General features: G+C 42.7%; 1 protein-coding gene across 3 annotated transcripts in view; it reads right to left on the minus strand.

The window, feature by feature from the left end:
* jmjd1cb (jumonji domain containing 1Cb) overlaps positions 1 to 14,397 on the minus strand; it is a 205,348-nt gene that overhangs the window by 126,323 nt on the left and 64,628 nt on the right. For all 3 annotated transcript variants that reach the window (XM_044178369.1, XM_044178370.1, XM_044178368.1), the window contains exon 2: positions 466 to 666. In XM_044178369.1, the coding sequence (XP_044034304.1) occupies positions 466 to 666 (201 nt within the window). The remainder of the gene's footprint in view (positions 1 to 465; positions 667 to 14,397) is intronic.

Genomic DNA, 14,397 nt, shown 5'->3' on the forward strand with positions numbered 1-14,397 from the left:
CTCAGCTGCAGAGGAATTAGTCACAAAACAACATGATTTATTTATGTGGCAAGGAGAAGAATTGGAAAAGCATGACAATCTACCAAACAAACTCCCTCACCTCGAGGAAAAAAGTGGTGTCCTTTGGAATCTCAACAGACATAGCCCAACACTGAGCAGAACAGCAGGTAAACACTGACACTAAATGGGTCAAATATCCTCAGAAACGTACCGAACTCTCTGAGACAGGCTCAACAAAACTGATGGGAGACCATGACAAAGCTGGTTAACTGCGGCAGGGCAAATAAATGTAAAAACACACAGTGAGGATGAAGAATGCTCCTGAGGCTTTGAATTTAGATGAAGAGGATTCAATACTTTGTGGTAAACACTGTGGTGAATGTGAAACAGCATAGGCAGCATGGTCATAAAGCTGACTGTTTCTACTATTGAGTCCAGCTTATAAATAGAAAACAAAGGTCTTACCAGGGCAGGCCACTGTATGTGTTTGGCCTTGGGTCCTTGCAGCAGGCCTCCTGCTCCTCCACCTGCTCCTGCTCCTCCTCCTGCTCCCTCCTTCCTCTTTGCCCAGACCAGCTGGTGCTCTAGTAGAAACAGCTGGAAATCCTCATAGACCTTCACCCACTCTCTCTTCTCCCATTCCTGGTCGTCAAACTCCACATATACCTGTACACCACACAAGAATACATTTTCAATAACAACGTCACAAACCAAACAGTATGAGTGCAGCATGGTTTTGCATGGAAGGAGAAGGAGAAGAAGCAGCAGCAGGAGGAGAAAAAGTAAAAGAAAGTGAGGAGGAGGAGTAATATCTCCAACGCAAATAATGAGGAGTAGGACGTAGGCACACTACTGACAGTCACAAATACTGTGTGTATTTTTTCAAGTTCATGTCATGTGAGATTCGTATATGCTACATGTAATTTCACATGTAATTAACATTACTTGCAGAAAATCAAAGTGTACAGAAGTGTGCGCATTAACACAGATACTGTACATATAACCACACAGACAGCCATCTTTCTCTCTTCATCTCCTCATTTCATCTTCACTCCCCTCCTTTGTCATCTTCTTTCCCCCTGTTCCCTTATTCCTCCTTCTATATAACTCACCCCCCCAATGTCCATCATTCGTCAGTCTCATGGAACAAATATGCTTCCATTTTATCAAATGTAACAATCTACCATATCTACAACCCTCCACATTTCTTTACACACGATGTCTGGTTTTTTTCTCTGATGAATTTATTAACTAGCTGTATATTTATGATGACTGACCAAGGACCCCAGTGTCAAGTTCTTTGGGCTCACGGTTTCACTATGGCCATATACTGTATAGAACTGTGGGCAGGGGCATCTCTTGTGGGGAAAAAAACTATATAATACAGCAATCATGGGGACATCTAAATTTTCACTTCCTGTTTTCAACATCTGTCGTCACTACAGGCAATAGGAAATCCACTTTACGTATAACACCGGTATTCTGACTCCCCTTTACCTTCATAGGTCCCTCCTCCTGCAGCAGCTGTCCTATATTCCTGTTAGTAATGTGAATTCTGCTTTTCATGGCTAATGAATCATCCTGCTAAGTTGTCTTTTCACATAGTGTGTGTGTGTGTGTGTGTGTGTGTGTGTGTGTGTGTGTGTGGGGGGGTGTTCTACTGTTCCACCTTCAGTTTGCAGAGATACACTGAATAACACATTGGTTTTGTTATTGTTGAAACAGACAAGTTTTGGTGAAGGTGCTACAGATTTAAGACACTTTCTCTCTCTCTCTCTCTCTATGCATGCAAAACTCTGTTGACAGCTACTTTAGTGTGTGTGTGTGTGTGTGTGTGTGTGTGTGTGTGTTACTGTAACAGTCTAAACTAGCATTACTGCCACAAATTAAAAGGATGCACACAAATATAGAAACTCATGCATATGCACATTTTTCACATTATGCCCAGCCTGTATGTCAGCCCGTCAGGCCTGGCCATTAAAACTCAATCTAACACTAAATGCTGCCCATTGGCCCAGGGCCAATAACAGGCCATGTAGGGACAGGAAATTATAGGGCTGTGCTAAGTGGGCCAGTGCTGAAAAAAAGAGCACAGACAACATTATCACTGCTTCTAGCCAGCCCCTTCCACCCCACTATGGAACACATACAATGTCAAACAATCAGTTTTGTCGACAGTCGTGTCACTGTCAGTGCAAAGAGTAAAGGTAGTAAAAGTTTTAAACTAGCAAAGAGATAAACAGAAAAAGAACATTTGATACTTCGTGGGTGGATGAATTCCCCTCGGTGGAACGAATTGATGCTGAAATCAAAGTAATACATGTGGAAAAAACATGAAAATAAACCATGTTTTTGGTTTTAGTTCATTACTGCTGATTAAAGATAAGCAATGGGGTCAGTAGTTTTATGAGCCAAAGGCCAGCAGGACATAAAATATTAACAAAGACCCCTGATAATGATACTTATGCTGAATCTAATAAAAAAAATCCATCCATCCATCAGCTATACCCACTTATCCTTGAGGGTCATGGGGGCGCTGGAGCCGAACCCAGCTGACATTGGGCGAGAACTCAATTTCATGGCAATATAGAGAATATTTCTTCAATATAAGTAAATATCACAATATGGCAAATGTATGGAAGATCACATACTGAATAATCAAACTGATGTCCCAGTTTTCCACCAGCACATGAACGCAGCATGCATTTGTGGATTTGTGTGGAGCTGGAGACCGTGAAAAGAGTCTCAAAACTCCCCGCGCAAATGTAACCCGAGCCGTGCGTATCAGCTGATCCGTGCACACACATTTTACAATCTGTAAATAATACAAAAGAATGCCACAAATATTTTTAGACATGTGTACACACAGGAAGCTTTTCTAAAGCAAAAGCTATCAGATCAGTGAAGTTGAGGTTAAAAATCTGTATGTAAAATATTTATTCAGGTTGTGATGTGTGCATTTGTAAAACTGTTTTACATGTGTTCAAATTGCTTGGTATTTGTGTGTGGATTGGAATACACATTTGTGAGTACCCAAAATTCTACACAAATCGGTGTACATGTTTGCAAATCTTATTTTTCATTTGTCTAAGGCACAAGAGAAAGGATGACGACAGGGACGACAGGGACAGAGGCAAACCTGTTGTTTCAATCAGTTTGTGTCTGTGTGCATGTGTGCGTACTGGAGTAGCAGCAGCTACTGTATATGACAAGTCTTGATCCTTTAAAGCTATGAATGCACAAACCTAAGCCTGACTTATGTGTTGTAGCTTTCTCACGGATGAACAAACAAACCCACCACACACACGCACAGCAAGTGGTTGAAATACATGTGTGTGTATGTTGCAGTGTCTTTGTTTCTGCAGCCTGTTCTAGAGTCTGTACTGATCCTCATTTATTCATCTGCATATAGATTATGAACATATACAGTACACACGCAGGACAGGGGATGCAATGAGAAGTCAAGAACAGAACTACAGATTCTGTCCTACTGTGAGTGTGACACATCCAGAGCAGGGATGATTCTCACACACACACACACACACACACACACACACACACACACAGAAACGTACACAAACAGAGTACACTGAGTGGAGAAGAACATACACATGATATGAATGGGAAAACTCAGTGTCTGGTGAGTCTGTTGCTATAGTAACCAGAGGCAGCAGTGAGCATTGGCCATGATCTCACACAAACACAAAGAGCTCTGAATCAGTAGGCTTCTATCAGCTACAGCGAGGAGCAGAAATAAGAGACAGAGAACAAAGAAAAGCAGATGCCATCCTTCAGCACTGTACAGCATCTGATATGATCATTATCAGCGCTCACTGTCACTACAGGCTGTGTATCACTGTTCGATTGCCTGCTCATAGCACCAATTAAAGACACTGACCTAGACACAAGAGTAAAGCTGACCGGACTGGTCATCCAATACAACCCTGCTCCACGCTGTGCAGATGATGAGAATGTGTGTATGGTTGAAAGACTCAGGAGCCCACAGTTGGACAAGGGCCCCAGAGAGACCTGTTTTCAGGGGGCCCATAATCTGAAGCTGCACCACTGATGATGGTACCTGGATTTATCACATATCACTGAAACCACTTATCGTTCAGCCGAGTGTCAGCAGCATCACTTCCATTAATAGCTACTGTTAAGGATGGCTTTTATTTTGTTTTGTGATATTTAGTTTTTATTGTATTGCTGGTGAAATGTCACAGAACATAAACATAATAAAATACTTCATATTTGCACATTTTTTAAAGAAGGACTTTGTACAAGTAATGAAACAACAATCAAATCATGCCTAAAGAAAGCCTTAAAAAAATGCACAAAACAGAGAAATAGGTACCACATGTTTGACATTTTATGCCCGTTAAAATTCCAAGGTAGGACACGCAGCCAATGAGTATGTTCTAAGCATCCTGTATTCCATACAGTGGTCATTCTCAGCTCAGATATTTATAATAATATCCAAAGATTAATTCATGTTTACTTGCAGATTTACATTCACACTGGGTCAAGGGGGGTTTAGAGATGCCTTGTGTAGTGTGTATTGGGGAGTTGGAAGTTTGATTCCCATCGTAGAGTCAGTGCAAGCCCAGTCATTTACTTGAGAAGCGGAGCTGAGATACCACTCAGGTTTGTACATTTAAAGGCCTTGAGTGTGCAGCAAAGAACAACAGCTGATCCATGGCCAGAGTGTGTGCACATTGATGTGTGTATTATATATATATATATACATATATATATATATATACACATACATATATACATACATACATACATATTTTTATTTTTTTATTTTATTTTATTTTCCGTGATTGTATTTCATGTTCATGTACAGCACATGACTGCATATATGAGTATATGGGAATGTGTGTTTAGCAGTGCAGCTGTGTATAATCTGCCCATCACTAACGGCTACAGAGCAGCTTTCTGGCTGGCTGCATCAGAGGCCGCTGACAGCCAATGAGCACGAGGCATGAGAGCAAACGACCAATACAGAGAGAGAAGCAAAATCTGCATTTTAAATAGAGCGCCAGAGAAAGCTGGAGAAAACAACAAGCCTCTTTAACCCTTTTTGAATACTTAAGGTTTTCAACCAGCTACATAACCATCCTTTTCTCTCTGTCACACTCTCTATCCGTATGTCTCTCAGCCCCAGCCTTGCCCTGCTGTAAGTCATGTCCACACACACACACACACGCACACACACACAGTAAGCTCTATCCTCCTCTCCAAAAACAATAATCTGATCTACTGAGCTTGGCTACCAGTAAAGGCGTAGACCAGCCAGGCTAAAAAGACTCCTCTGCACTAGAGATCACAAAAGAAAGCCTAGCCAGGACGTTAGAGTTGGCCAGAAAGATGAGTCGGCATCGATTAATTGTCTCTGGTCCCTTACCCGTGCAGGGTAATGATGAGATGAACAGTAGGCTGACTTCACTGAACCGCTGGCTGGCTCATTACAGTAGGGAGCAGGGCTTTGGTTTTGTGGATAACTGGCCTTCTTTCTGGGGCCGCCCCCTCCAAACCTGCTGAGAGCAGACGGCTCTCAGCAGGTTTGGAGTCCACTAGCTTAGTAAATATGTCCTGCCAGGGAAATCTTCGTAGTGCAGACTATCACACTGTTTCCCTCCCCCGTTGCTTTACTCATAAGTGTTCTTCCCCTAAACATGTGAATCATAATAATCTAATCATCATCCCCATCACCGGCAGTGATGAAACATCCCAGAAATTACCTGGCAAATTCTTACAAAACAAAATCACTACTGTATCCCTCCAGCATCACATACGCTAGCCTCTAAAACCTTTTACTAATAGCAAAAGGTATCTTGTTCCAATCATGACATTATCAACTAGTAGTATCACTGGTTTGTCTAGTATTGAAAACTGCAGTCCTAACAAGACCCTAAAATTTGGTTTTGAATGAATATCAGATCATTATCTACCAAAGCCTTACTGATAAATAATAAATGAGCATAATCTGGACATGATTGGTTTATAAAACCAAATGTTTTCTTACCATTAAATGAAGCTTCCCCACCTAACACCTAACTACACCAACTCCCATGTTGCTTGGGTCACTAACTGCCGGATCCCACCGGGCACGGCTGCGTCGCGTTCCGGTTGCGACACGGCCCGCTGGAGCTGATCGCAGCCAATCTAGACAATCCTTGTGATCCCTCCAGACGCACTGCAGCGCGTCCCAGAAGCAGCTCCCCGCTGTTTCTATTTTTGACAGAAGCCGCGTCAAGCTGCACAGAGCAGATGAACCGGGCAGGAAGTCAGACACAGAAACGGCATCGAGCATCCAGTCCATTTTCAAAATAAGACACCCTGTGCAGACTGTGAGGTCGGGACTCGTAGCGAGCAGGTTACATCACTGTCTCCGTCTCTCTCCTCTGCTCTATGTCTGTGTCATAGATGTATCTCCAGCGCTGGCACAGCGCTAAAACGAAGTGTGCAGATAGGCCGGGTCTGAGCTACACACGGGAAGCATGAAGCTGGCTCCTTCCTGCAGGGCTGTGCGGGCGATTTTATTTGTGCTTTAGAACGTAACCGCTGTGTAACAATCAGAAAATATCATTTAATTTCTCTGATTCACTGCTTTGTTCTCGCTAACGCTGCTCCATCTCTTCATTCATTCTCTAGCTCTCTCTCTCTGAGCTGGAGAGGAGGGGCCAACATTGAATCGTGTGTTTACAAACAGTAAACCGACAACTCCTACTTATTCTGCCTTCAACTTTCACTTAGTACCTATCCTTCCATGCCTCAGGCCTCGTACCTGTTACCACTTTGCTTCCAGCGGGTCAGTCTCAGTCTCAATGAATCTATTAACATCAGCACTTACAGTCCATGTTTATCCTGCCGACGAGAATTCAACTAACAGACTTTTTGATAGAATGCATTTCTCTCTGCTGTTTGTTTCTGTGCTCTGAAATGCTCTGTGCTTCACAATTGAGAATGACTTCCGGATGGGAGCCGGAACGTCTTGATTCTGAAAACAGTGTCCAGATGACTACGACTGAAACCTTTTCTACGATGGAACACTCCTGGACGAATGAGGGACTACACCGTCTGTGCTCTGAAAGCTGCCAAGCATGCCCCCCCCCCTCCCTCCCCTTCTCTATCCCTAGTTTCTCCTCCTTCTTCTCTCTTGTATTCAGGCGGGTCTGTGCTGGACCATCGGCCGTCCTGGGACCGCTCTCTCCTAGCTGTCTGTCTCCTCCAGTCATTGATCTGGGTCTTTGTACCCCAGGAGATTCAGCCTCTCCCCTTCTCTCCCTAGTTTGCATGTTATGTCTCTCTCTCTCTCTCCCTGTGTGTTTGTTTCTCCTCTCTGTGTGAACACTGTTGTCCTCTGCTGTGTTTGTGTGGCCTGTCTTCTTTCCAGGTCTCTGTAGTGGAGAGGAGGTGGTGTGGCTCAGATCCTACATGTGGGCAACCCCTGAAGTTGCTCAGTTAATTGTCCTCCTGGATCCATCCTCTTCACTTATGTTTTACAATCTACATGTTGTCATCATAATTGTATATACCATGACTTTCTGTTGTGAATCTATTCTGTACACAAGACATCTATTTTCTATCTGTCCGTCCTGGGAGACGGATCCCTTCTCTGTTGCTCTTCCTGAGCTTTCTTCCAAATTTTTTTCGTTGTCAAAACATTAGAAACACCTCTCAATATAATGCAATACTGAAAGTTGCAGAAGAAACTATAGTCTCCAAAATGACCTTAAGTTGGATCAACACCTCTGTGAAACAGTTTCATCAAAACTGAACATTAGAGCCTTCATGAAGGTATGATTTCTTGCAGGACTACTGAATTAGACTGCATTAGTTTTAGCTAATAGGACCTAATAAACTGAGTGTGTATATATTTTTTTTCTGGTTTAAGAACCCTGACTTGAGTATATCACCCAACTTCGGAAAACAACTGAGGATGAGAATACTTTAAAGTATTTATTAGAGAGCAGGACTTAATATGAGATTAATTATTTAAAATTAATCTTTACTGTTTCCTTGCACAAAAACATAATATGTATTTGTTTGACAGTAGCAAAGGTAATAAAACACCATGATAAAAACATAAAAAATGTGGCCTACTGGAATTGCTGCAGCACATTTGCATGCTGTTTCAGGAGCATGTACCACTGAGCATTTGCTTATGTCACTGTTAGAAATATGGGGAGAGGTAAAGGGGGATGATATGCAACCTAAGATTTGAACCGGCAACGTAAGTCAAGATAGCTCGGCCTCTGCTGCTTAGACTTTGACTGTACTTTTTAAATCTGTCTGTTGTGAGTACCCCAACCTGATGAAGTGCAATACTAAGTCACTGGAGGTGGAGAGCCCCTTAGCTGGCATAACCCACCGGAAAGAGCAATAAAAAGAGGAACGAGAGGATGAAAGAAATGGATTTAATGGCATGGGAGAGGAAACAGACAAAGAGAGGCAAGGAATAGAGGAGAGGAAGAGGACAGTGATAGACAGCAGAAAATGAAGCATGAAGGAGAAGAAATGATAACGGGGAGGATGAAACAGAACAAAAGGAAAGAATGGAAGGAATAGGAAGAGATGGGAGGAATGTGATGTCAAGAACAAAGAGGAAATGAAGATGAGAGCATCATCTATACACAATGATGTAGAAGATGTCAACAAGTAAGGGCAGAAATAATAAGGGCAGAAAAAAGGAGGATGGATGAGATGAACACAAAAAGAGTCAAGCTGCCTGGAAACTGAGTGACTCGCCTACCACAACGGCAACCAGGTTGACAACGCCGTAACCAAGGCGCCCCTTCCCTGACAACGGACCAAATGATGCTGCTGCTTTCTACTGCTACAGAATATCAATCAGCGGGGGAGAGAGAGAGAAAGAGAGAGAGAGAGGGAGAGAGAGACACAGACTTTGATAAAGAGATGGTCCCCCAGAGGTACATAAATATATGAAGCTGCTTCTGAGTCGCTGGGCTGCTGGCTGGCTTCCCCTTGCAATTACCGACAAGCAAGACAGAGTCAGACAGTCAGACAGAGGAGGAGGAGAGAGAGAAATCTCATCGTACAGGGACAGAGTGAGCAGAGAAGAAGAAATCTCATCATGCAAAAAGTAGGGTTGCTGTGGGCAAAGACACGTTTGATGTTCCCTCCAAATACAAAATACAGAGACAAGGTTTCATTGCTACTGAAACTGCTACAAGGGAGAATGGCAGGGCAATTATTCAGTGAGAAGACGTGCAGATGAATGAGGACAAACGGACATGGAGGGGCACAGAAAAAGAGGGATGATGAAAAGACGGAGGGATGGACATCTGGGACCCAGCAACTAATCAAGCATCATTAGATTGAAGGTGAATGGGTCATGCTGTGGATGTTTCCAGTGTAACTGCTCCTATGGCCAAGACATCAGCTACCTTGTGTTACATTTTTCAGCTTCTCTACTCCTGGCTCTGCACACACACTGTTTACCTGCACACCTACATTCTGAGTCTCACACATATTCAAAAATGATTCATCAGTGCAACTTGGTCTTCAAACTGAATCCACACTCACATTTCAACAGTTTTATTAATGGCAGCTCAATTGCTTTCAGCTCTTACTCTTCACCTGTTAGTTCAACTACTTTAAGCACTCGATACAAACAATTCAGTTCAGCTCAACTGCTTTCAACTGTTACTCTTCAACTAACATTTCAGCTGCTGTCAGTCCTTACATATCAACTGTAACTTCAACTACTTACATGCAAACACTTCAACTATCTAGCACTGCCACTTGAACAGAAATTTCAACTGCTTTCATCACTACACTGAAAACTACTTTAAGTGTTTACGTAGAAACTGACAATTCAACTGTCCACAGGTCTTCAACTTGAAATTGAAATTTCAAATGCTTTAAGAAATTACAATTCAACTGATTTCAACTGCATTCAGCTCTTACACTTCAAGTGACATCAATCCCTTTCAATGTTTACACTTCAAGTGAAACTTCAAAGCCTTTTCGTGCCCCAACTTCAATTGACACTCTTTCATATGACTGATGTAAAATACTGTATGGGAGAAAAAACCTTGGAAAATATACAGAATGCAGAGCAGGGTGAATCCCCCCCCCCCCTCGAGTCTGGTTCTGTCCAAGGTTTCTGCCTCTTAAAGAAAGTTTTTCCTTGCCACTGTCGCCAAGTGCTTGCTCATGGTGGGATTTGTTGGGTCTCTGTAAATAATATTATAAAGAGTACGGTCTAGACCTGCTCTATAGGAAAAGTGCAATGAGATAACTTCTGTTATGAATTGGCGCTCTATAAATAAAATTGAATTCTCTATCGCTTGCCAGACAGCAGCATGGTGAACAGGCTGTGGCTGAGGTGGGTACTGTCCTTTAATGTCCTTTGGGCTCTGTGCAGACACCTCACCGATATCACTGATGCTTGGTGGGTTGGTACCAATGATCTTCTGAGTGGTTTCAATCACCCGCCCCAGAACCCTCCAGTCAGCCATGGGTGTACAGCGTGAACAGGAGGGGGCTGAGCACACAGCCCTGGGGGGCTCCAGTGTTGAGCACTAAAGTGGAGGAGGTGTGACCGCCAATCTGAACTGTCTGGGATCTGTTTGTGAGAAAGCTCAATATCCAATTACAGAGTGTGGTACTCAAGCCCAGAGTTCTTAATTTTCCAATCAGTTTCATGGGGGAGACTGTGTTGAATGCTGAGCTGAAATCAACAAACAGCATTCTGATGTAGGTGTTGTTCAAGTTGTGTGAAGACTGAGTGGAGGGCAATGGAGATGGCATTATCTGTGGATCTGTTGGTTCTGAATGCAAACTGATGAGGGTCCAGGCTGGCTGGGATGTTGTTCTTTATGTGCTGGAGGTACAGGTACATGGTGGCTGTCTTGAAAGAGGTGGGAATAATCTCCTGTGACAGTGATATGTTAAAAATGTCAGTAATAACAACAACTAGCTGGTTGGCACATGTTCTTAGTACACGACCAGGGATGTTATCAGGCCCAGCCGCTTTACTCATATTCACTCTCAGCAAGATTCTTCTCACATCCGCTGTAGATACTGACAGTGGCCGGTCTTCTATAGGTGAAGTAGACTTGACAACTGACTCTTTGTTGAGGAGATTCCTTGTCTCCTGACCGAAAAGCAGCTTTGTTGGCTCTGAGTAAAGCTCTCAGCTCTCCATTCATTCAGGCTTTCTGGTTGGGGAATAATTTTAGTGTCTTTGTGATCACCATGTCATCAACACATTTACTGGTATGATGTCACTGATGCTGTATATTCCTCAAGATTGATGTGATTCTCCTGGGTGGCGGTCTCTCTGTACTTGAGCCAGTCTGTGTCTGGGAGTAAGTAGGCAGGAGAAGCACGGAAATACTGTCTGATTGACCAACATGGGGGCAGAGGAGAGGTTTGTAGATGGAATGTTCGTGTACACATGGTCCAGTGTGTTTGTTCCCCTGGTGGGGGTGGACATGCTGGTGGAATTTAGGTGAATAGTTCTGAGGTCTGTTTGATTAAAATTACCAGCTACAATAAAAACACCATCCAGTTTTGTCATGTGACTGCTGATGACCTCATACAGTTCCTGAAGAGCGTTTTTTGAATTCACATCTGGAGGAATCTAAACAGCAGCAACAAAAACACTGGTGAACTCTCTGGGCAGATAATATGGTCAACATCTTAACAATAAAAATTCCACATCTGGGGAACATTGTCCATCCACTTTAACTGCGTTTGAGCACCAAGAATCATTGATGTAAACACAGAGTCCACCTCCTCCCGTCTTACCGGAGTCTTCCGTTAGTGTCCGGAACACGTTCCGCCCATCGAGTGCGATAGCTTCATCCGGGATGATGTGATGCAGCCAGGTCTCAGTAAAGATGAGGGCACAGCAGTCCCTGATTTCCCATTGTTGAGTTAGCCTGAGTCTTAATTCATCCATTTTATTTTCTGAGCTAATGTTGCAATCTGACATTAGCCCGGAGTAGACTGGGTAGTGGAATAGCCTTAGGTCCGACCTGGGTTAGATCTTATGCCGCCTCTCTTTCCTCTCTTCCTGTTTCGGTCACACCGCTTGTGGTGACGTTTGGTCCGGTTGGTCTGGTTGTCAGGCCGGGAGATGCCGTGAGCAGTGATCGTCTCAAGGTCCGCTGCACTTAATCCAGTCCCTGCACTTCCTTTTCCAATGAGTGTATTACTGTCATAAGTAATACATGCTTCAGTAATGAAGGCCAGGAAATAACAAATTAAAACAAAAATGTAGTCTCTCTCTCTCTCTCTCTCTCTCTCTCTCTCTCTATTCAATTGGGCTTTTTTGGCATGGGAAACAGATGTTAACATTGCCAAAGCATGTGTGAAATAAAAACAAACATCATATATATACAGATAAGATAATATAGTAATAATAATAAAAATATTGACTTGCAGTTAAAAATACAAATAAGTGAAAACTACATAAACATTACAACTTTTTTTTCATGAGTGTGTGTGTGTAGGTCATTCACTGTCTCTCAGGTTGTGGCATGTTGATATATATTGGGCAGCAGGATCTGTCCTGTCTCCTTCTCCTAGGAGTATCTTTAATTTTGAGAGAAATCTGAGATTACAGAGTTGAATTTGTTAAAGTAAACATTCCTTATTTCATTGAATGTTGTACATTGTAGATGGAAGAGCATCTCTGTCTCAGCCTCACCTGTCGAACAGTGACCACATATTTGGTTTTCTTTTGGTTGTCAGGGTTTTTTGTGTCTTCCTTTTTCGATTGCCAGTTTGTGGCACTGAGCCTGTACTTGGTTGGGATCTGTCTCTGCTTTCTGTCTCTGACAGCAGAGAGATATTCAGCCAGTTCATCGTCTCTTTTTAGGGCCAGATAACTTTCTGATCTACTTTGGCTTTTAGTTTCTTCTTTCCGATGTTCCAAATAGGTGACTTTACATTGCGTTATAATTTGGTTTCCTCTGATTGGTGTTTGGAAAGCAGTGCTGTTGTGAGACTGGTCAGAGTGTGTCTGCGGGGGGCCAGTTAATCTCAGCACCAACTGACGCACTAGAACCTTTTGCCCCCTGATTGGACAGTTTGACTACCTCTGATTGAATGGTCAGTGGGCAACGTGCTGATTGGCTAGTCAGCTCAGGTGTAAAAACAGGGTCAAAATTCATGCTTGTACCTTGTAGCTTGTAATTTCAGTGTTAAATACACATTATAGGACATTTGTGCGTCTGTCTCTCAGACATATTTTCAACAGTGAGGTTTCACAAATTTTAATTACACATACACAAAATATTTCTACAGCTACAAAAGTTTTTACATATGTGCAAATTATGTGTGCACAAACCTTTCACACATGCACTAAATATTTCTACAGCTGCAAAACTTTATTACACATTCCCAAACTTGAATTTGTGAGAAATTGTTTTTTTTTTGTTTTTTTTAAACAGCTGCACACATTCAGATACGTACATGCAATTGTTTTTCACATGCACACAAAAGGTGATATACAACTACAGGCTGTGAAATTATTTGTGATATTGTAAATCATTTCACAAGATCAAAATATTAATGACCCTTATTTGCTTCCATAGTAAGAAAATAATAATATATTTTTTTTCTTTAGGGGTGCTGAGATTAAATTTAGGTGTGCTTGAGCACCCCTAAAAATAGTCTAAAAACACCCAAGGCATAGAGTGTTCTAACCAGGCTAAAGCTCCAACACAGCAGAGACAGACAGAACATAGAGAGGGGAAAAGAGTGGCTCTGTTGTAGAGGTTCACTGGAGTGCAAATAATGTGAAGGAGAGAGATAGAATAAGAGAGCAGATGAGCTGAAGTAATACCCAATGGCAGCATGACAATGACATGAGACATTCCCTCTTCTACAAGGTCATCTCTCCCTCTCCCTCTCCCTCTGTCTCTGTCTCCCTCTCTCTGCTCTGGTTTTCATGTGGGTTTGACAGACACAAGATGGCAAGAGCGATAGAAAGTGTGGAGATGTTGCAACGCACTACAGAGATTTGATAGAATGGATACGTGAAAATGGGGGAAAAGCAGGGAGAAGAAGAAAAGACGAAGAAAAAGCCTGACAGACAGAAAAAGAGATATATGGAGAAAAAGATAGAGAGCAAGCAAGAGAGAGAGAGAAGGGCAAAGTAAACAGCCTTGAGTAGAGTGATGTGACCCAGCTTCCCCCCTCCTTTATTCCTCCTTCATCTCCTCCATATGAAGGATGTGTGGGCCAAGGAGAGACGAGGGAGAGAGAGGTGAGAGGAAGAGAGGGAAGGAAAAGGTACATCCAAAAATAGCACTGTTTTGTAGCCGACGCATTACTAGGAAAATACTAACTCAAACACTTCCTTCCGGACCACTGATTTCAGGCTGAATCTTCAGTTTCATCTTTAATGTG

Source organism: Siniperca chuatsi, linkage group LG20, assembly GCF_020085105.1.
Source record: "Siniperca chuatsi isolate FFG_IHB_CAS linkage group LG20, ASM2008510v1, whole genome shotgun sequence".
Taxonomy (NCBI): Eukaryota; Metazoa; Chordata; class Actinopteri; order Centrarchiformes; family Sinipercidae; genus Siniperca; species Siniperca chuatsi.